Raw genomic sequence first — 22,731 nt, 5'->3', positions numbered from 1 at the left:
AGCCCCGTGATTATAAGATAATAGTGCCTCTTCGTGCTACCTAGGCTTACTAATCTGCTATAGTCGCCCCTATTAGCGAGTTATATAATTACTATTCTCGCGGTCTGGGCCTATTCGTAACTTATTGCGTCCTTATATATAATAGGTTTATTATCTTTAGTGGCGGTTATATAAACTATAACTTTTTTAGTGCTAGAACTAACTATTTTTTCTGTACGAATAAGTTCCTACCCTTATAGATTCTGCGTATTATTCGTGAGTAGAATCCGGATAGTAGCTTTCTTTGTGAAGCGGAAGCTTTCGCTCCCCTTTTTGCCTTAATTATACTTATTACCCCCTAGAAGCCTCTTCCCTATTTAGGTCTATTTTCTAGAGATTGTAAGAGAACTAGTTCGGCTAAGTCCTCTCTGTCTTCGCGCCTTGTAAAGATATTTAATCTATCTGTATCCCCTTTATCCCTATCTAGTGCCTCGGTCGGTGGCCCTTATCTAATTTTGCCCTTTAACTCGCGTTAGTATATAACTCCTTTGACTGACGCTAGATTTATTTCTCTTAGCTATGCGAAGGACTTCGCCGGTATTCGTATAATTATACGGGAGCTTTAGGCAGTTAGGGACTATCTTAATAATAATATTAAGCACCTTAATTTCTTCCTAGCGCGTTATCGATAGCTCTAATCCCCCCCCGCCGTACCTAAAGAGGAGCCGAACCCCTTCGCTATAGACTAAGGGTAAACGCCCCTGTTCGGTTTCTTTTTTTTTTTCTTAGTAATAATAATAATTTAATAATAAATAACAAATTTTTATAAATAGCCGCGATATTTTTTTTGCTTTTCTTATTCGAGTATATAATTAATTATCTGAGTTATATACGATTGTGCCCGTTCCTATATAAATAGATTAGTTCTTATATAAATAAATTAGTTTGCCGCTTTTAATAATATTATTATTATGAATAGGCTATCAAAAAGTTTATGTTCGCTCGTATTAATGTCCTAATATTGCGAAACTTTTTCCTAAGAAATATCTTCTTTATTTTTTTTTAGTAGATAACTTAGAGGCTTCGGATTCGTAGTTATTTACTTCTAAATTCTATTTATTTATATCCGATTTTTATTACTTAGTTATAACTAATAATATTTATTAATATTATATCTTTACCCTTTCTTTAGTATATCTTATAGCTAGCTCCTCCCCTACCGAATTAAAGTGTACGCCTAAATACTTAAAATCTTCCTACTCCTTTCTGGTAAAAGTAGATAGATCTAAATAGTTAGGGAGTTCCTTATTATTTTCTAGGACCGCGCGGACCTCTTCGGGCCGCTTAATCTATATTTAGGCCCGACGTAGGGCTATATAGGCTACCGAGGATATCTATAATATCTTTAGATTATCTACGTTCGCTTCTAGTAACCTTAATCTATTAATAAATATACGGAGTATATAGCCGTTAGGCTCCGCTAAAGTATAAGTCCTAAGCGGGTAGGACTAAAGGATATAATAGGGTCCGAACTACTTACTTTTAAATTTCTTCCTAGTCTCGTTCTAAATTAATATTTAGTCGTTTAGCTAGAAACTAGTTTTTATAATAAGACTATCTTATATACGCTTTATCCTAATAGCCCGCATAAGAAGCAGTTCGTTCGCTTTCGTATATATATTACTTAGATTTTGGATAGTATTAGTGCGTAAGGCTTCTATTTTTAGGCTATTAGGCGGATCACTAAGGATTTATAGGTAAACACTATATACTAAATAAAATAGACTGAATCCTATAACTATATATTCGTGCACTCTCGTAGTAAAAAGTGCTTAATATAAATAAAGATCCTAAGCTCTTATAGACTTATTTATTAGATACTTAGTAAGTATCTGTCTAAGAATTCTATTTAAATTTTCTACCTTCCTATTCGTGTGAGGGTAATAGGGAGTTATTATCCTATACTAAGTCTTTAGTAATTTTATAAAGTAATATATAGCTCCGGCTAGGATATTTAGCCTATTATCGGAGATTAGTTCCTTTAGTATACTATAGTATACGAAGATCTTTTTAAAAAGAAAGTATCTAATAGCTTCTTCGGTAATATCCGTTACGGCTTATACGACTAGCTAACTAGTAGCATAATTAATTATAGTAATTATCTAATAGTTACCGTTCGGTATAGTAGGTAGCCGTCCGATTAGATCTATTCCCTAATATTTAAATAGCTAAAGTCTTATAGATATTATTAGCTATAAAGCTTCGCGTTCGAGGCTCTTCCGTAATTCTTACGAGACTTAATAATTCGGATAAGTTCGCGTAACTTCTTCGATATTACGGCGTATCCCTAGCCACTACGCTCGTAGGCGAATAACTCTATTTAAGCCTAGGTAACTAAGATAGCTAAACTCCTAGTATAGGTATTTTACCTATTCTCTACGCTAATAGGGTTCTAAATAAGGCGCTTAAATCCTATCCCTATAGATAAAGGTTAATTAGCGAGTAACCGTTACTATATCCTAATTCGGATTCGAAAGCTCTTAATAGCTTAAGTTTCCTATATATTTTAGGATAGCTTTTATAGTAGGTTTTTTATCCGGAAGGGTATAATTTTCGAGATACTATTCCGTAGCTACTAACTACTTCTCCTTAGGAATACCTATAAATATATATATTATATTTAATAAAACGTTCTATATTAGTTAGGTCTCTAATAGATTAGCCGGGCTATCTCTTAGAAAATCTGGCCGCTAACTAATAGTATTAGGTATAATTACCTCCGAACTCTTATAGTATTAGATTTCTATATTATATTCCTAGAATTCGGCGACCTAACGAGCTAAGTGTTTACTATAGGTTATAATTATCTATAAATATTAAAGACTTATATAATCTATAATAATAGTTATTTTAGTGCCGTTCTCGATATAATAGTCCTATACGCGTAAAGCTTCTTTAATAGCTAATAGTTCTTTTTCCTAAACGGAGTAATTTAGCTCTATACCTTATAACTTTCTTTTATCGAAAGCTATTAGGTAAAAGCGTTTATTTATATCCGATTAAAGTAAAATTATATTAATAGCCTATTCTAATATATCTGTTTCGATCCGAAAAGGCTTATCGCGGTTCGGTTATTTTAGGATAGGCGCTTATATTAAAGCTTCTTTTAGTTATATAAAGGCACTTTCATAACTAATTATCTATTAAATAGGTCTGAACTTATCTTTCCGGATAGATATATTTAGTTCCTTTAATAGTCTATAGAGTAATATATATATTAAGACAAAGCCTTTAATAAAGCGTCGGTAATAGGTGGCTAGACCTAGAAACTAGCGAACTTCGTAGATATTATATAGTTAGGGCTATTCGCGTATAGCCGCGACCTTTTCTAATATAAGGCGAAGTTACCTATTTCTAATAATATATCTATAAAACTTAAATTCTTAGGTCGCGAACTAATACTTTTAGGGTTAAGTATATAGCTCTTACGCTTCTAGTAATAATAATACTTAGTTAATATAATTATAATATTCTTCTAAGCTATAAGAAAATATTAGGATATTATTAAGATATACGACTATATATTTACCTAAAAGTGGATAGAGGGTATTATTTATAATCGATTAGAAGATCGCGGGTATATTATATAGTCCGAATAGTATTACGAGCTATTTATATTTGCCCTAGGTAGTATTAAACGTAGTTTTTTAGATTAAATTCTCTGCTATACGGATCTATTAATATTTAGACGTAAGATTAATTTTTGATACTATTTTTACGGTTCCTACTATATCTAAAAGCTCCTAGATTTATAGTAATAGGTAACTATTCTTTACTAAAAGTCTATTTAGGGCCCGATAATTAATATATATACGCTATAAACCATTATATTTCTTTACGAATATTACCGGAAACCCTTAAGGACTACTTAATAGGCGAATAAGTCCTTAATTAATTAAATCTTGGACTTATTAGGTCTGTTCGTTTAATTTCTCGGATAATAAGGAATAAGTATTAATATTTACCGGATAGGTATCTTTAGTATCGATTTTATATATAATTAGACGTTCCGGAGGGAGGGATTTAGGTAGTTTCGCGCGGAATATCTTATTATATCTTAATAGGATTTCCTATATACGTAGGTCGGAATACCTTAGTGCCCCTAATATTTCCTTTTTCTCTCTTTTAGGAAGATCCTAAATAATAATAAATATTGGTTATAATTACTATTTCCGTATTATATATAAGTATTATTTAACGGAAATTAGATTTAATTAGGCGCTAATAGTTTATTATAGACTAAGGGTATTCGCGGATTAGGTAATATATATCCGCTTATAATCCTATATAGTTATAGTTCCCTTAACCTAGTTAATAATAGGGTTAATATTTCGTAAAAAGTCTTTTCTAAGAATAAAGTTAAAATCTAGGAAGTCTAAAATCTATATTTCTAGGATTCCTCGCTAGGATCTAATTATAACTAGAACCTTTAGTTTCGCCTATATACGGAGCTCTTCCCTATTTAGGAGCTTAACTATAATAGGGTTTATAGAGATTAGTGGCGGTAGGCTTTCTTTTAAGCGATTCGTAATATTTAGAGATATAAATATATATAATATATTATTATTAAGTAGAGCGGTCACGGTTAGAGATAAAGGAGTCTTTCTAAGTGAAATTAGGTAATAAAGGAGGGAATCGCTTAGGATATTTAAGGATATATCTAGATATTTTTTGCCACGATCTTTCCTAATTAGATTTAGATAGTTAAGTTCAAAGAGATCGGGCGTATAAGAAGCCTTATAGATATAAGTGGCTAGGGCTTCGTACGAAGACACCTATATTAGTTTTTTAACTAGCTTTTTTTATCCTTATTCTTATCTTTATTTTTCTTCTTTTTTAGGGCTAGGTAATTATATTTATAATATCCCTTTTTATTATAATTATAGTAGATAATAGTAGAAAGGTCTCGTACTTAGGTTAATATTATACTAAGATCTATCTTATCTAGGTCCGTATACTTAATCTATCTAGCTACTATTATATCTTATATAAATTTAATAAATCTTTAAATAATATCTTATAAGGCAGTAAGGCGATCTTATTCTTAATTCTTAGCCTAACGCTTCTTTAGATTTATATTTATACCCTTTTATAAGAATTAAATTAGGATTAGCTCGGGAATATCTATATTATAATCGTATATAGCCTATTATAGGTTAATTATATATTTATAGAATAAAGTTTACCCTTACCTTAAGTTCACGAACTTATCCTATCACTTTTTAGGTCTAAGATACTCCGAAAACTCGCGATTAATCTAATCCTTATAGGCTTATTAAGTAGTAATTTTATCGCTATATATTCCTATAACCTATTCCGTATATATACGCTAAGTTTCGGTAATATAGTCTAATAAATATCCGCTAATATAAATAATCTTAGAGCTTTTATCTAGCTCCGCACCCACGAAAGTAATAATTTCGTAAAAATAACGCTCGTAGTTACGTAGGTACTTTCGTATAATATCGGACTTAACTATACCCTAATAGACCTTAATAAGGCGGATATTTTTTAAGACTGCCTTCTAGATAGCCTTCTAAGCGCTATTAAGTTAGGATAATATCGAATAGCTAGCTTTAGAAGTATCCGGGGTATTAGCTAGTCTAATTTATACCTATTTAAGAATATCTACTAATTATTAGAGCGGATCTTCCTAAATATATATATATTTATATTCTATACGTTAAAGTTTGGCCTTACGGAGGTAAGTATTCTTAGCTAAAATATTCGTAGCCTATTTAATAAGTATTACCTAAATAGATAAGCTTTCTTCCGAGGCGGTTATCTAAGCTTAGTAAAATATCTACGCGCTATCCACTAATAGCGAATAGAGTATATACTTAGTATTCGGAGTTATTAGATATACGAACTATAAGTCTTAAGGGGCGTAATCGGATATAATTAGTCGGAATCGGTTATAAACGGTTAAGAACGTTAATATTTAAAGATATTTCTTATTAAGAATATTAATTTTCCCTAGGTTTTACTTTCTCTCTTAAGATAGGTCTTCTTTTAGAGCTAGGAAGAATATATATTTATCTTTTTTTCTATCTCTATAGATATATACGGATATAATAGGTATTAAATATAAGTTTCTCTGACTAATCTTTATTATTTATAGCCCTAATTAGTGGGTTATTTCGGTGCTAATCCTTCTAGTACGTAACTTCCTTATATTACTATTTTATAGGCGTATATATTTATATTCTTATAGATAGCGACCAAAATAAATCAGAGAGAACTTCGGATTCCTTTCGGTATCGCACGTAAGCGATCTTAATTAGTCGCTTAAGAAAGGATTATTTATAGGAATAGAGGTATATCTAAGGGTAATACTTCTGTTCCCGGTTAACCTTAGAAGGTTTAGCTAAGCAAGGATATTTTGCTAAATAAGATTTTGGAGGTAGGAAAGTGTATTCTATTTAGTACGTGTACGAAGGAGTAGATATATGGTAGCCGTGCGGACCAATACGGGTCCGTACGGCAGAAAAAGTTGGGTAACGTGACCGTTTCCCAGTAACAAGAAGGCCCTGTTATCACACTAAAATTATAGTGTATTTTTGGTAAAAGTTATTAATTAGGATTAAACTAAACTAGGCTTTCTTTATCAGACTTTTAATACACTAATTCAGTAGAATTATATATATTGAGAAGAATAAGCTTATTGTTATTAAAATATATTGTTACATTTACTATAGTGTTTTGGGGTGCGTCACTCGCTTATATGCGTCACTCGTTTACCGACCACGTTAAGTTCAGTACCCTTACGGCGGAATGGCAAACGCTCCAGAAACTCCAGAAGAAAGGCTTTCGGTGGTCTCCAAAACCCCTTGGGTGCTGCCTGACCTCTGACAACCCGATGGAGCACCCTTTCCTTGTTCTGACTTGGGGTGAGGGTTCGATACCTCACTGGGACGACATCTCCCCATAGCGACATCTGCGTGATGAATTTCTTAGCCAACTGGCTATGATCCAAATGTCTTTGATAAAGTGTAGAGGGGAAATGAACAAACTCTGCATTACAGTGAGCTGGCTGTTGTACCTGGCGCTACGAAGGTCCAAGGTATTATCATTCTATGGCGCCGTCTTTTTGATCAGCTTAAAGTACGAATTTCCTTGAGCTACAATCGGCCACTTCGATGCATCTGTTCCAGTTCCCTGCGTTCGATACCACTCATACACATCGCATCGCACGGTACCCGGCTTTTTGTTAATTCTCACCTGGTTTAGTATGAAGTCCAAGTTCGGATTGTCAGCGAGAGGGCAGAGCTGGGTAGTGCTGCGCGGCCACAATGAAACTTCCAACTTGCTACCTTTGTCAGAGACCAGCGTGTTGAATCGCGGATTGCTCAGCATTCTGACGCGAGCAGGACCGCCAGTGCTCGTGCCGGAATACGATTCCAAAAGATCAGTGCCGTCTGTGCCCGGGGGGATTTGGATCGTAACTTTGTAGATCTTCAGAGTCAAGTCCGCATTCGGATTCCGCTTAAAGCGAAATACTAGATCAATTGGCAGATCTTGAGGACTTCCTTTCGGTTGAATGAAAAGCACGTTATTGTCAAGTTGAGTTGCCGTGCCCGAAATAAAGCAGGACGATTTGAATGCGTTCGTGGACCCTCCAGGCGGGGGGTCGCCACTGGCACTGCCCCCCGAAGCGGCAGGAGCTGCGGCAGGTTTCGCTGTGGCGGCTTGTGGTTTGCTCGCAGGCTGCTGACTTGCGGCTGCTGTAGAGGCAAACCCTGCCTTGACTGACGGAAGCATTGTGATAGGCGCCCGGAATGGAACCTTTGCGGTAGCAGACGCTGTCACGGCCTTCGCTTTGCTGGATGATGCTCTAACCGTGGGCTGAGGTGTCTGAGGCAGGTAGATCTTTCTGTGCGGCTCACTGTTGTCCTTTCCATCAGCCCTAGGCTTCATGACGATTTTCATCTTACTGATAGGGTCGTTCAGCTGGATTCCGACAAGGGCAGCCGACGGCTCTTGGTCGGTGAACATGTTCGGTAGCTCCTGAGTGAGCACGTTGTTGCACATGGGAGCAAATCCCTTCATAACGAGGGTATTGTTTTCCCAGTCAAAACGACCGGGGGATTTGGTTTTGGCAATTTGTTCGACACTGGTCCAGTTTTTGTCTGGCGCGTGATTGGTATCTCGCCTTGACCCTCTCCCCACAGCCGTATGTCGATCGGGTCGCCAAAGTCAGGATCGTTGATGTTATCCACGGTATAGACTCGATTGAACTCAATCTCAAGGAAATTTGTTTTGTCTTTGAGACCGTCGTGGGGGTCGGGTTTTGATTTGTCTTCCACACCAAGATTGACACCCGCGGCAAACCGCTGTTGATGAGGTGGCTGTGAGATCGTCAAGCTGCTCAAGGACTGGTCCCCTGGAATGCGGTCCAGGAGGCACAGCATTAAGTCCTTATCAAGGACGTCTTGCCGTACGACTTCTAGTTTGCCGTCTCCGTTCTTCGTCCACGGGGCGTGGATTTGCAAGTTGGGGAATGCCTGCACCACAGCGCTACGCAGAAAGAAGCCGTACGTTGGAATTTGCTGAGGGCGTGGGAGCAGAGTTTTGTCGACCGAGGCAAAGTAGTTGTTAAGTTGGTTTTTCATAGCCTGGCGTACAACATCGTCAGGGTTGTCAATTTGATTTGCTATGCTCAACGCGCCGTCGATGAACGCATCAGTCCAGGTTGGGTCAATGTAGAAAAACCTGATCGATTCTGGTGGCAGGTGTGACTGCTCGGTGATAAGATAGTGCGCAGGAATGCCGTAGAGGTACAGCTTGTCTACAATCCATTTGACCATGGTGGCCCAGTCCGGGGAGCTTGGAATGTTTGCTTCGTTAAAGTGCTGGGATGGCGTGTCGCTCGTGGCGTCGGCCGCTGGCACTGCGGAAGCGACCTTCTCCATTGCGGCATGGACATGGGTATCAAACAACCGGCTGGTATCTTGAGGTGTACTGGCGGGTGCCGAGGCAGCAGTGCTCGTTCGCCACCGTTTGGCAGGATCGATTGTGCGACTACCATCAGCAAGCCCACGGGAGATGTTTTTGATCAGGTCAACAGCAGTCTCAAGACCGCCGACTACCGCAGCACGCGTAGGGTCGCTGCCGGTGCCTGCTTTCTTCGTCTCGTTTACCGCTTGCGTGTTGACTACTGTTCGAACTCTTGCAATTGCAGCCGTGTAGCCCCGATCGGCAATCGCTAAGGTTCGGCCAAGCTCCCAGGCCGAGGAGTAAGTGATATCCATGATTCCCAAAGACGAGTCGAGGATTTGCAAAGCACTAGAGAAGTTGGTTTGCGATGGCCACGCGTCGTTGAGGGGATGAGGCGGCAAATTTGGTGTCAAAGGGCCGCGGAAGAACGCAGCTGTTGATTCGCCCGTCTCTGTAAGGTATCGCACCATCGAATAACCATCTGTTAGTCGTTGTTGAAGTCTGGCGGATGCGGCGTGCGAGGGATCGTCTTTATCGGCAGCTTTGACACTGTTTATCACAGGGTCCAGTGCTCGCAACGGCTGCGGGATTCGTGACCCTACCAATCGCATTGCATCCACAAAATTAATGTTATCTGGGGGCAATGTAGTGTACGTCCAGGAATAGAGAGAAACGAGCCCCACGCGAGATGATATGGTAGGGATCCTGACATAGTCTTCTACGCCTTTCAGTGACACTAGATGGACAATTGTCGACTTTGGCAGTGCGATAGCGGGTGAATTCTTGAACGATGGACCGGAGGGTGGTGCGACTCTAGGGTCTGAGACTATGATTTGCCGCGGGGTTCCTTGCGTGGGGCCGCATCGGTGCGATATGACAGCGCTGAAAAGGCCTTGCTCATCATCAGCCCCGAGGCTGGACATGTTGCAAGTGTTCACCTGGCGAACATGAGCCAGGTATTTGTATCGGTCGAGCACAGGCACAGCATCGTCCGGAAACACCTTGTTGTAACTTGCGCTATAGTCACAGAATAACGAGTGGAAGAGATCCGGCGGCATGAAAATCATATCTGCTGTGGGCTCTTTTCCAGAGTCGGACGCCGAGCCACCACTTCCTGATTTTGGTATTATTGGGTCGTCCGGGTCGTCATCACGGACAGGGGTTTCGATCTTTTGAGAGGATCTTGGGGTGCCTGGCATCCACGTGTCCAAGTCGAGGACTTTGCTCAGTGGGAGAGTGATGGACATTGTTGTTTTGGACTGTTGCAAATCCAATGATTTCCATTTATCGGGAAAGAGGCCGCCGTTAGCAACTCGGCCAAGTTCCTGGTCACTGAGCCGCAGTTCGTCTTCGGTGAACGTAAACAAGGCTAGCCATGGCGTCTTGTTACGAGGAGGCGGATTGTTGTTCCCCGCTGATTCTTTATTATTTTCTCTCGGAGACCCGATTTGCTCCCATGGCAGGTGTGGATCATTGAACACTATGTGCGGGAGGACCACGCTGTGATCAGAATGTCCTTGAGGTGGGTAGACCTGGTGGACCGAGTTTGGTGGAAGGGCAAAGCGCGGCGCATAGACTTCGAATTCCTGGTGACTCGTCAAGATGAGTTGGTCCTCGGGTTTGGCTGAGCCATGGGGTGCAGTGATATTCTGGACCACATCAATGGAATGCCCTCCAGCTTCCAGGCCCGGGGCTGTTGAGAGACAATTAGTCGCACGAGCAGGTAAGGTCTGTGGACGCATGACGCACCAAAGTATGAATACAACCGTATCTCTCCCGGATCCACCTTGGGCACGTATGCAAGATCGTTGTCGTCGCCATCGTCGACGCTCGCGCTGGTGGAGTTGTTTGCTGCCGCGGTCGCCGCCGCTGCCTTCAACGTCGTGCTCAACTGATTGAGAACACGCCCCCTGGGTTTGGCAGACGTTGCCATGGCGTAGGTTGTCGACTCGAGTCACCCGTATCATCGACGAGAATGGTCGGTAAGAGGAGTGCTCTGCAGACCGGAGAACAGGTGCGATGACGGCGGGTTGGAGGCGTCATTTCGGCCAGACGTAGGGGAGCACCCCCGGCTGGCACCTGGCTGACTACAGCTGACCAAAGCGCACGACATTGGCCTGCATTCGGCTCGGCCTCACAGCGCTGAGGAGCCCCTCAAACCTACTCACGGCCACAGCGCGCACTCGGCCATCGACGTTGACTGCAACAATGGCGGCGCCTGTGGTATGTGTGCCTATGAAGCTGGATGCTTTTGTGCTGAATCCTGCACTATGGTATGGGCAGAATTGCAACGCGCGTGCTTGAGCCGTTTTTTGTTACTGATCATCATCCAGCGCCCCTCTCCCCGCGGCCACTGTTGCGCCCATCACACAGCCAAACTACACCTTTCTGCGGCTCAATCAGAACGACATTCAGTCCGACCTGCTCAATCATGTCGATCTTCATGCTGCTACGGACAAGACCACCAATCCGCGTGTTTATGATCTGGGCACGGGAGCTCCCATCAAGGGGCGCATTGGCGTCTACCTACACTGGTCGCTCCCTCGCTTCTATCGTACTGGCGTCTCTGCAATGGGAGACATGTCAGACGCCGGTCGTAAAAAGGCTGAAGCGGAGCGGCGAAGCCAGGCAGGCTTCAGCAACGTGCCCGACACTGACTTTGACCCTAACGTTCCAGACTTCCGCCCCGTTCCAAACCGCTGGCTGATTGTGCGGCGTCTTTTCTTGGATTCTGTCATTCCTGCAACAGCTCGTGACACAATTGGGGAATTCAAGGCCTGGATAATCGAGAGCGATCGCCTTGACGACATCGACAGCATCCCAAAAGATGTAGACATCGAAGTAGAGTATGCGCCGTACATGACAGGCGATGGTACGAGTCTCGCAGGCCAGGCCGAAAATTTCATTGGCCTCAAGCTAGACGCGATTGACAGCACTGGAAAATTGTGGGCGGATATGTCCAACGAAGGCAGCGTCGCAAGAGTACCGTTGTCGGTGTTGAACTCGTCCAACCCATTATTCGCCGATTACACGCCGCACAACGCGAATGTCTTCTCCATGCTCGATCCATTCGAGTATAACGATGGCACCCAAACGCCAGCTAAGCTCGATTCAGCCACCGCAAGCTACTATGTGATCGGCTGGCATTCGAGTGGTCGAGTGGCAGGCGACCCTTTCACAATCCCGCCGGACCCTACCCACCCCGCTAGTCAACCCACTCGAGGCACAAGAGTGGATGGCTGCAATATGAAGTTTCCCGACGGCACCGCCGGCCTCAAAGACTGGCTCGATTCCTCCGATTCTTGCCGTACACTCTGCCACGGCAGCATGTATGGCGTTCGGTTTTCGGCATCCGACAAGCCAGCCAACTCACCAGCGGACAAAGCGGCATCGCTGCTGGCGAATACTTCCCCCGTTACAGTCGGGACCACACCTCTGGACACGATTCTTGGCTTTGTAGACGCGCACATCGATGATGGAGAGTTCGCCGCTGATAAGGATGCCTTTCAGAAATTGCAGAAGCTGGAACAGCTGTTGCTAAAGCAAGAAGAAACCGTCGACGCGCAGTTTGAGGCCTCGGATATGCTCTCGGACCATAATTTCATCGCTAGCGCAGACTCAGATAGCCATTGGTATCTGTCAGGCCAAAATACCGACGGTCAGCCGACAAAGCCAACTCAGACACAGCTCACTGCGCTCGCGGAGCTGAACCAATACCAAGAAGCAATGGACCAAGCTGTAAGGGAGCTACGTCAAGAGAGGTGGAATCTGTGGGCACAGTGGTGGACATACTTTAGCTTTGAGCAAGATCAACAAAAGGATGACGCAGTCAAGGCAAAGGTGAGAATCTCAAGTACTTTCACGCACTACGAGCGGCGACAATGGCGTTTAGCATTTACTGATCCTCTCAAAGGTCTGGGCCCGATCGCAGAATATTGCGGCTTTAGCCCAGCAGATCAGTGCTTGGAATGTTCATATTAATGGTGACCCTGCCACAGGAAAGACTGGACAGGCTGCTACGTTACCGTGCGAGAAAGGAGCCCGCCAGCGGTTCTACTCGCTGAAGGACCCGACGATGCTTGTGTCTGGAATGGACTCACCATGGCCAATTGACTACGCCAACAAACTCAAAGTTCGTCTTGACAATCAAATAGTGCCATATGCTACATCGCCTACCAATACGTTCCTTGGATGGTCGGGCTTTTTGGACTTCGTTCGCGGGTCTCAGGACGGGAAGATACCAGCTATCATCCACACGCTCCCTACTACAGTCATGCAAGCCACGGCAGATAAGCTGCTTTGCGAGTTTTTCATGCTTCACCCTCCAGACAGTCCGGCCGACAAGTACGTGCCTGAGATCGGCTCCGCAATTCCGCCTCTATATCATGATTCTGGTGACTTGGGCAAAACCAGAGACTGCTGGATAAACCAACCGTGGTTTCCTCTGTTTGTTGAGTGGGAAGCGGAGTACTATCACATCCCATATGAGAACTGGGATTTTGAGGAAATGAGTGTACCAAACGCGCCATCTCGATTCCGGTATGGCCTCAAGGATAGTGTTCAGCTTCCTGGCAGCACAGGTATTGTGGACAGCCCACTTACTCTGTTCGGGAGGATGCTTGTCTTGCCACAGCCCGCGTTCTCACTGGCAGACAAGATTAAGACACTCTTTGCAGGCATGACATCGGATGACCTCGATGCAATCATCCCCGGGGCAGACATGCGGACGAAGCTCATTGAAGCCGTGAAACAGCTTCCATTCTTGTCGGCGCCCATGGCCGGCTTCAACGACCATCTGATTACAAGGCTACAGGGCACGCACGTTAAGCCAACACAACGAGCTCCTGCCAGTACAATCAAGGTCATGGATCCTTCAGGCCCGGAGAAGACGAGGGAGCTCGACACGGCACTGAAGCCGTCAGCGGGATTCAACCAAGACCAGATCCTCCAGATGGACGTCAACACGTCGACTACGCCGTACGCCAACAGTGTCTCATACCCCGCAGACTTTACAAAGTCGCCGTTCAAACCTGTTGCACACGGGCAGTTCCGCTTCACACGACTGAATATCATCGACAAGTTTGGGCAAGCTGCCACGGCCATCGACCCACGGCCGCACGCTACGCAGCTACCACTGCACCCAGTGCTCGGCGAATACTACCGCCCACAGCTTCTTCCGCACACGGTAACACCAAACACCGTGCTTCAAGAGGACGCATTCGACCACAACCAGTTCGCGCAGATGCCGCCCAACATCAATCAAGACGCGAGACTGAACGCGTGCTTTCTCGTACGTGATCTGCCGACGCAAGCGCAGCCCTCGCCGCCATGGCGCCCGGCAACAGAATGGGAGTCCCCGATCTGGGGTTGGATTGTGGTCAACCACGTCGACCGCGGCCTACAGCTCTATCTCCCAGACGGCACCTTCTACCGCGAGGTCCGCCGCGGTGGTGTCGGCGGGGACACGATAGACCCGGCTTGGAAGCCCTTTGACCGCCCAACAACCCTGGATGCAGGGGCGAGTGTGTCCGAGTACACTCTACCGCTGGGGCAACTCGACGCACTGCTCACCAGGTTGCGAGAGAAAACATATCTTCAGGCTTTCATGGACATGGTCGACGCGGCGCTGATGGCGCTGCCGCATCCACCGGCCGAATATGCCCATGCCGCGTCTGTGGTTGTCGGCCGGCCACTCGCACTCGTCAACACGGGTTGGTCGCTCGAACTCGCAGCGCCGCCGTTGACCAACATGTCCACACAAGCCACGGCGCCCGCCCAGAAGCCGCTGGAAGAGTATGCGTTCCCGCTACGGCTGGGAGATGTAGACCGAGTCTACGACGGGCTTGTCGGATACTGGGAAGGATTGCCCACGGCACCAACAACTCCAGCCGCCGGACCAGGCGCGACTCTACCCGGCGGGCCGGCTGTGAGCAACGAGATGAAGCTTGACACGATCATGACGCACTTCCCGAGCGCCGTTGAAGGCGCGCCGACACAGCAAATCGGCACAAAGAACCTGCCCGAAGCTGACGCCGTACTACATCCCCAAGGTGGTGCAGGCGATACCAGCGCCGACGAGCACACGCACACCAGGCACGCCGGGGTCCACGATCCCGCCGTTTACCACGCAAGCAATGGACCCGGCGCAGCTACGGCAGCAGCACAACTCGCGCTTCACCGTCTTGTCGGCGCTGCTGGACCCCTACACGGCGCTGCACGGGTATTCTGGCATTTTGCCCATCGCGACGCTGCAGATTCCGCCGTGGGCCGTGTCGTCGGCGCTGCGCCGCATGGCGGCCTTCTTCGCTGTCGGCCCGCTGGTCGTGCCACGGCTGCGCGACAATTATGTTGAGGCCGACAAGCTGGATGCCTGGGGGCAGTATGCGCATGGCAGTGCCGGCGGACATGTGCCTGTGGGGTCGGGCGTGCCGTTGCCTGCTGCGACGTCGGCCGAGTGGCTATGGTTGCAGCCGTTTGATGTCAAGGATGCGAAGGGGGATAGCACGACCGAGTATAATGCGTTGGGCATCGAGGTCACAGATGATAAGCCCAAGTTTGACAAAGGGCCGTACACTGCTATTGATGGGTTCTTGCAGATGAGACAGACGCTGGATGCGCAGGGCAGCTGATAGGGGAATCGGCGTTGAAAGGGCTAAAGGGCAATGTAGGGAGATAACAAAAGCGAGGCATTTCGAAACTTGACGACACTGATACCCGAGCACAGAGCGTCCATCTTATTGTTTGAAGGTTGAAGCAGACATTAACGAGTAAGTTTGTATTTAAACAATAAGCCAGGCGTGTACGCTGTGCCAATAACAGCACCAAAGGCCCTCCTTCACTTCCTCCACTCGGCTCATTGCTTCAACCCAAGGCCGGAAATGCTTTTTGCAATGTCAGACCAGCAGCAAGTCCAGATAACTACAAACGACAGGATTAGTTTTCGATGTCGGCGCTGCACTCGGCCTTGGCCCCAACGCTAGCCTCCAAAGGTGCAGCAAGCGGGTCGTCGTGGCGGCGGTGGAAGAGCCTCTTCAATGGCCTCGAGCGCCGGGCGCATCACTCCGGCTTCAGTGACAATCAGCAGTGACGCAAAGCCGGCAATGGTCCACGAGGCGGCAACATATACCAACCCCTTGTCGCCCACCCACATGGACGACAGCTGGTCATTGTCCGCGGTGCCCGTTTCACCGTTGGGAAACTGCATGGCGAGTAGCACGAAGCCACCGGTGAGATGTGCAACCGCCATGCATACAAAGGCTGCCGGAGCCGCCAGGCCAAGCAGCACGGCTCCCGCCGCGCCAGCAACCGAGCGCCTGCTGACAAGACGCTGCAGGGTGACGCTGGCGACGCTCACAACCATCGACACGCCGAGCAGCACGCAGCCGGCGATGAGCAGCTGGCCGGCCAGGCGCAGTAGCGCGCACTCGGGAGCGCTGTCTCGGGCCGTTAGGTAGCAGTATTTGGCGGGCTTGCTGCTGCGGTGGCACGACGGCGCAGCCCCCGACTGCAGCACCTGGCAGTAGCCCAGCGGTGCGCGCCAGAAGAGTCGTCCCGTCGGTTGCCCGTCTTCGTCGAATTCCTTGCGCCAGACCCATGCCCGCGACGCCGTGGCCGCCACGGCAAAGGCGAACGAGAGGGTCAAGAGAAGCGCGATCAGCGCGAGCAGCAGTGTGCGTACGCGCCGGTTGGCGGCCATGGTAGCTCCTTGAACCGTCGGGGGTGTGTTTTAGTCGCGCTGGTTCGTGGCAGAATGGCTCGAAAGGGGCGCTCGACGCCACGGAGAAAAAGACTGCGATACGAGACGATTGCATCGAGACGTTAACGTGTGCTGAAAAAGAGGAAGAGAGACCGAGAAACTGGTCAGTAGGTTGGAGGGTTGCAACAAACAAAATCACGTGCACACAGGTAACCCCACCAATCTTTTAGTTCGGCCCACCAATGATCTGCAGTGGCCCAAGCTCATGGCCGGGGTTACGTCAGGATTGGTGGGGTTAATATTTTCTTGGTCAGGTTTCCAGGGTGACCAAGGAATAAAGGTTACTTCTCCACTTCGATTCTGCCAGTTTTATATGAATAATCAACGTATCTAGCTTGTTTCGTTCCCTCAATACCCCGTGGTACAGTGGCGTATCATTAGTATTTGCACCCCAGTACATTGCATCCTGACCGCCCTTAATACACCGCCTACCCATTATATCCACCCACAACCCCTATTATTGTCTGCCTATAATCCTCTTCCTATGATCCTCTAAACTATGCCTCGCGGTCCTAAGCTTGAACCATATATACGCGAGCGTATATATGAGTTAAAACGATCAGCAAAATGGGGTGCAAAACGTATCCAGAAGAATACGTTCCCTGATATTCCTCGTTCTACTATCCACTATACCCTCCGGTAAGATCTAAAGCGTTCAAAAGGTATTTCCCTACCTCGCTCTGGCGCACCTCGTAAGCTTACTGCGAAGGACCGAGACCGTATATATAATACAATTTAAAACCGCCCTGATATTACCCGCGAGGATCTGCTTACTAAGGTTAATTATAAGGTTAAAGCGATATCAATCTGGCATTTAACGTATAATATAGGCCTCCGGAAGTGGCGAAAGATAAACCGACCTTACCTTATACCTATTTACGCTACGAAATATCTTACCTAGGCTTTAGCTTATCGCTATTTTATACTAGAGGACTAAAAAAAGGGTTTTTTGGTCGGATAAAATAACTATTAAACGCGGATAAGGTACTCGGAAGGAGTGGATATTTATTCCTCCTAAAAATTATTGGAATATAGACCAATGCTATATAGAAAGATCTATCCTTATATTCAACATATAAGATCAGCATTGCATTAATCACGTGACCAGATTTTTTCTTCTATCAAAATGATATTTTGACCACTTCTGATTCTGGTCCGCGGCCCTCTCCCGAATGATAGGCAGGACCATTTTCCTTCAGAGGTAAATAGTCCGCCTTTAGACATGAATGGTCCGTTCCTTCGGAGGTGCCTTCGGGCATATCTTGCCCGCGGACTTCGACCATGGTCTTCGAACCTCGGTGAACAGACTTTGTCAGCATATTCAAGGACTGTCAGCATTACCTTTGTCAGCATTATCAAGGACTGTCAGCATTACCTTTAGTCATCCAAGAAGACTATGATCTTTATAATTGGTCAGATAAATACGAAAAGCCACCTAATTATAATAGGTCTATTAAAAGGTGTTCTATGGATAGACTATTGATGATACCTTGACATAGGTCTAGACTATTAATGATGCCTTGACAATAGGTCTAGACTATCAATGATGCCTTGACAATAGGTCTAGACTATTAATGATGCCTTGACAACTGAAAATGATGCCTAGACTATGATTGATTTCAAAGCAAGACAGGCCTAGACTTAAAATAATGCAAGTCTAATATAGGCCTAGAATATTGTTGATTGGATATAAATATGTCCGCAATTCTCTACAAGAAAAATAAAAATTCTTCTTCAATCATCATATATCATACCCTGAGGTTTCCTATTAAGGAAATATTCTTTTATTTATCGAAGGATAAAAGACTTGATCTCCTATTTGATCTCCCACCGGATCTCCCAAAGACTTCGACCCTCAGTCCCCTCAAGGATAGGCGGACCACTTTCCCTTAGGGATAAAATGGTCCACCTTTGGGTATGCATAACCAGATACTGCGGGGAAGCTTTCGGGGTGGCTGAAACCGTCGATCCTTGACATCATTCTTTTGGCTTTTCTTCGGTTCCCTTCTTTGCCACCTTTATTATATTGCTGTCTAGTATTTGTATGTTATTCTAGACGTCATTTCTAGGCTATTTTAGCCTATAAATATGTCCTTCTTTTCTAGCAGAAAGAATCAAGTCAGTTCTACTTTCCAAAAAGTCATCTCTACCTTCTTCCTTTGATCCTCAGGACTGTGGTTCTGCCTTCGTTTAGGCTATATCTGCTTATAGTCTATCCTACGACCTTTGACCTTCTACCTTTGTCTGGCACCGACTGACCCAGCCGGACTAAGGTTGCTCCCACGGACTTAAGGGGCCACGATCTGCTTCGTGGTAGCTTTCCCCTTATATCCCAACAAAAATTAGCTTTAAGAGCGCGAGTCTAGTATCTAAATAACACTGTCAAAAGGGAAACAGACAAAATAACTATTCTAGGCTTATTTCTTAGGCGCTCCGCGAAAGACTGGCTTAATTCCTTTATTTAGAGATCCTACTACGGATCGTAAGGGTATTATAAAAGAGGTTATTTATAATCTTTATTATAGTATCCTACCTACCTTACTAGCGAACAAGGATACTATCTTTTAATATAATAATATACCGACATATATTATATATATTCTCTAAACCCTTCTCCGTGAGTTAAATATTACTGTTATGGATTAGCCGCCTTATTCGCCAGATTTAAACCTAATTAAGAACCTCTGGGGGCTATTAAAGGCTAATATATTAAAGCTACGGCTGTGGCTTCGCGAGATGCCTAATAATGATACTACTTAGGCAGAGCTAGTAGATATAGCGTAGGCTGCGTGGGAACAGCTTACGATTAGGCACTTTATTAATCTAGCTGAGACTATGCCTCATCGTGTAGAGGAAGTGATTCGGTATGAAGGGTGGCATATTAGTTATTAGAAATAGAACTCTATTCTACCGGCAGAATATATGTGGGTCGAAGTACTGGGGTGCAAATACTAATGATATGTGACTGTAATTACTGAAAAGGGAAGATCTGAACCCGTCACGTAAAGTTAATACGTGGGCGGTATGTAATTAAAAGGAAAAGGCGGTGAACAGAAGTAACCTTAATTCTTTGGTCACCCTGTAGGTGGGTTTACCTGCGATCTCTGGCACCAGCCAGTGACAGGCCGTCCGTGTCAGCCGGAGGGGGTGATTGCGTCTGGGGAAGGACAAAGCGAGCGCAGCAGTTTTCCAGGTTCAACCACACTGCTCTGCCGTAGGTGGTCGCGCATCCAGGTTTAAGGGTCTCGATTGCGGTTGCAGGTTCACCACCAGAGCCATCTTCCAAAGCACACTGTCAACAGTCTTGCTGCTTGGCCAGCCAAACACCGAAGCCGACGGGCACTCGGCGGCCTTTGGTGCTATCCAGTCATGGCTTCGCTTGTGAACTCAGCACATTTCTTCCATCTAAACATCGGAGTTGGCGATTGTACCATCGTGGTCGAGCTCGACGCCAAAAAGAACCCTCAAACGCTCGTGCTCATTGATGGAGGTACCTTTCACGATGGTGCTGCCGTTATCAGGAACTGGATGACGAATTACGCGCCCGGGCTTTATGCGCTCTTTAGTGATAGGACGGTAAAGCCTTCTTTCGCGCGTATTGTAATCACACATTGGGACATGGATCATTATGGTGCGCATGCCCTTCATACCATCGTTGTACTCGCTGGCTGACTGCCGCACACAGGCGGCGTTTCGGACTTTCTGCTCTACGACGTCAAACGGCAATACGATCAATTAACAGAGAGCGGCCAAACTCCCGAACAGGCAGTACAAAACGTCAAATCTCCTTTCCTACAATATGACGGCGGCTCAGGAGTGGTTACATCTACCCTGTACGTCCCCTACTTGCTAAAGAAGGATGAGCCGACGATGGCGGACACAGCTGCAAAGGACTGCTTTTTTCGCTACACCCTGAATGCCGACTCGAATGCCGACAACGAACATATTGATTTCAATATAGGTTCGCAGTCGGACAAGATTATCGTGCCCAAGTTCTGCAAGGTAAAACACGGCTGGAAGGCGTTGGGTGGGCTTAACATCTTCACCAACACGCAGCCAACAAAGAGCTTTTTCACTCCAGTGGAACTTGCTGCTGTATCTCAGCTTGCGGATGGCCGTGCACGCGCAGGTCTATACATCGTGTCTGCCGCGAGGATGACATACACCACGGCTAAATCGTCCCCACCAGCTTCTTCGTCATCGTCAAAGAAAGCGCTGTTTACTGGAAGTCTCGCCGCCGTTTCCGAAGCAGCCATGATTTTTGATCAGTCGATACAGACGACGGATTCATCTGCCCTCAATAAAGGAACATTCGCACCTTTCTTCAAACCTTCGCTCAAAATTGTCGACAGGCCGACCAACCTGGACGACCAGGGGCATGCCTCAAACGCCGCTTCTATCATATGCATTCTTGTTTACCCTCCCTGCGCTCCAGCGCCGAATGGCAAAGTCTCCTATTACCTTGCTGGTGATTCCTTGTGGGACACAGAGGAACTATTAGCGGCATGGATCAACCAACCCATTACCTGCCTTAAGCTGAGCCACCACGGCTCTGCATACTCATCACCTGCAGTTCTCTTCAAGACTTACCAACCCCGAAATGTGGTTATTTCTGCCGGAAGGGCACATTTTCATCCAGGTAAATCATCACTGGCTAGATAAAAAAAAAGTAGCCTCGAAGCTTACAGTCTTTTATCTTCTAGCTTGGCAGCTCCTGTTCTATCTGTACGCGTACGCTATAAACTCAAAGGAGGACAAATTCGTCCATCTAACATCCTATCCGTGCTGGATGGTATATAGAGAGGATGGTGCGGTTGCGGGAATTGATCCTACTGACTTCTTAGCCGGCGGCTCGGATCAAACTGTGAAGTTCCAGAAAGACTTGGAAGAGGCCATGGGTTCCGACAGGTTTCAAATGTGGAAGAAAGAGTTTGCCAAGGCCAACGGCGATATCACCGCACAAAGAAGGTTTATCGTTGAGAAGATGGTCAACGGATGGCCTATCATGGCATACCTGACTCCTGAGAATAAGGTCCCTGGTAAAGTCATCCAACTGAAACCGAATTTCGAGCATCTGGGCAAGTGCTGATGTAAAATCAGATCAGGCAAACGAGTCCCACGTCACTATCGTTAAACCAAACCAGGCGGTCGTATGGGTGATCAGGCAGTCTGATCTTAACGATACGTCCATCCAGGATGGGTACGGCTGGGTCCGGGTAGAGGATCAGTCCAACATACCGGCGGCTCTGAAGGTTGCGGGAAATCCGGTAGTTGGAACACCGCCTCATTTCAAGTTCATTCGAAGAAATCCGACGCGCTCTAGTCCAGACGCTTCCTCGTCACTCTCTACTACAACAGTAACCGGCCTAGGGCTTCAGTCTATAAACGCATCATCGTCGTCCTCGTCAAATGCTATGGCTATTGACAATGGCAGTAATAAAGCTTTCTTCGCTACCACGGCACCACTGAAAGCTGCACTTTCGATCGCCGCCGCAAGCGACGATGACAGCGATGATATGGTCACACTGGATGTACAAGGGAGCGGATATTACGTTTGCTCTACGGAAATCGCAGTGCCGCAGGGCACGCCTGCCTCACAGTACACCAAACTCGCCAGTACTGACATTCTCAACGACTTCTTGTTGAGTCTACACACCGGAATCCTTTCGATTGCCGGGAAGCCAGACGCAGCTGGCAAGGCCCTGATAAGCGGGACAAACACAGTGGATGACGAGATGCTCCAGTGGCTGAACACCGCTTTTGCGGCCTCATCGATGATAGCGTATGCTACCGCCGCCGATACTGTCTCCAAGTTCACCATCACTATCAGCAAACTCAACGGGCTTGTGTTTTCTACAGAGAAAGTCCCAGAGAGCTTCTTTCCGGCGTCAGTGCAGCCGTCTGGGTTCGGATATGTCCATGACTCGAACATGCTAGTATTTGGACTCGATACATCCAGTGTGTCAGCCAACCAGACTTGGAATCTCGCTGATTTGCTC

General features: G+C 45.9%; 7 protein-coding genes across 7 annotated transcripts; 2 read left to right on the top strand and 5 right to left on the bottom strand.

The window, feature by feature from the left end:
- Positions 1-7,113: 7,113 nt before the first annotated feature.
- Positions 7,114-8,034, bottom strand: N7477_005249 (uncharacterized protein; the record flags this gene model as incomplete). Its single annotated transcript, XM_056966912.1, has 1 exon — positions 7,114-8,034. One exon carries the CDS (start codon positions 8,032-8,034, stop codon positions 7,114-7,116), a length of 921 nt encoding a protein of 306 aa, XP_056823693.1.
- Positions 8,035-8,084: 50 nt separating this feature from the next.
- N7477_005248 (uncharacterized protein) lies at positions 8,085-10,909 on the bottom strand (the record flags this gene model as incomplete). Its single annotated transcript, XM_056966911.1, has 2 exons — positions 8,085-10,669; positions 10,726-10,909. The coding sequence occupies 2 exons, from the start codon at positions 10,907-10,909 to the stop codon at positions 8,085-8,087; spliced, it is 2,769 nt and encodes a 922-aa protein (XP_056823692.1).
- Positions 10,910-11,184: 275 nt separating this feature from the next.
- Positions 11,185-12,957, top strand: N7477_005247 (uncharacterized protein; the record flags this gene model as incomplete). The annotated part of the gene is made up of 2 exons (XM_056966910.1): positions 11,185-11,249; positions 11,310-12,957. 2 exons carry the CDS (start codon positions 11,185-11,187, stop codon positions 12,955-12,957), a joined length of 1,713 nt encoding a protein of 570 aa, XP_056823691.1.
- Positions 12,958-14,571: 1,614 nt separating this feature from the next.
- On the bottom strand, positions 14,572-15,383 carry N7477_005246 (uncharacterized protein; the record flags this gene model as incomplete). Its single annotated transcript, XM_056966909.1, has 2 exons — positions 14,572-14,788; positions 15,130-15,383. 2 exons carry the CDS (start codon positions 15,381-15,383, stop codon positions 14,572-14,574), a joined length of 471 nt encoding a protein of 156 aa, XP_056823690.1.
- Positions 15,384-15,952: 569 nt separating this feature from the next.
- Positions 15,953-16,672, bottom strand: N7477_005245 (uncharacterized protein; the record flags this gene model as incomplete). The annotated part of the gene is made up of 1 exon (XM_056966908.1): positions 15,953-16,672. One exon carries the CDS (start codon positions 16,670-16,672, stop codon positions 15,953-15,955), a length of 720 nt encoding a protein of 239 aa, XP_056823689.1.
- Positions 16,673-17,231: 559 nt separating this feature from the next.
- N7477_005244 (uncharacterized protein) lies at positions 17,232-17,698 on the top strand (the record flags this gene model as incomplete). The annotated part of the gene is given in 3 exon segments (XM_056966907.1): positions 17,232-17,371; positions 17,385-17,510; positions 17,563-17,698. The coding sequence occupies 3 exon segments, from the start codon at positions 17,232-17,234 to the stop codon at positions 17,696-17,698; spliced, it is 402 nt and encodes a 133-aa protein (XP_056823688.1).
- A 2,439-nt stretch (positions 17,699-20,137) lies between these two features.
- Positions 20,138-20,988, bottom strand: N7477_005243 (uncharacterized protein; the record flags this gene model as incomplete). Its single annotated transcript, XM_056966906.1, has 3 exons — positions 20,138-20,439; positions 20,644-20,822; positions 20,897-20,988. The coding sequence occupies 3 exons, from the start codon at positions 20,986-20,988 to the stop codon at positions 20,138-20,140; spliced, it is 573 nt and encodes a 190-aa protein (XP_056823687.1).
- Positions 20,989-22,731: the final 1,743 nt, after the last annotated feature.

Source organism: Penicillium maclennaniae, assembly GCF_028827695.1.
Source record: "Penicillium maclennaniae strain IBT 15551 chromosome Unknown utg000004l:1.0-3007600.0:1.0-3009580.0, whole genome shotgun sequence".
NCBI lineage: Eukaryota > Fungi > Ascomycota > Eurotiomycetes > Eurotiales > Aspergillaceae > Penicillium > Penicillium maclennaniae.
Note: the sequence above shows the minus strand (reverse complement) of the source record. Positions and strands in the feature narration are given on the sequence as shown.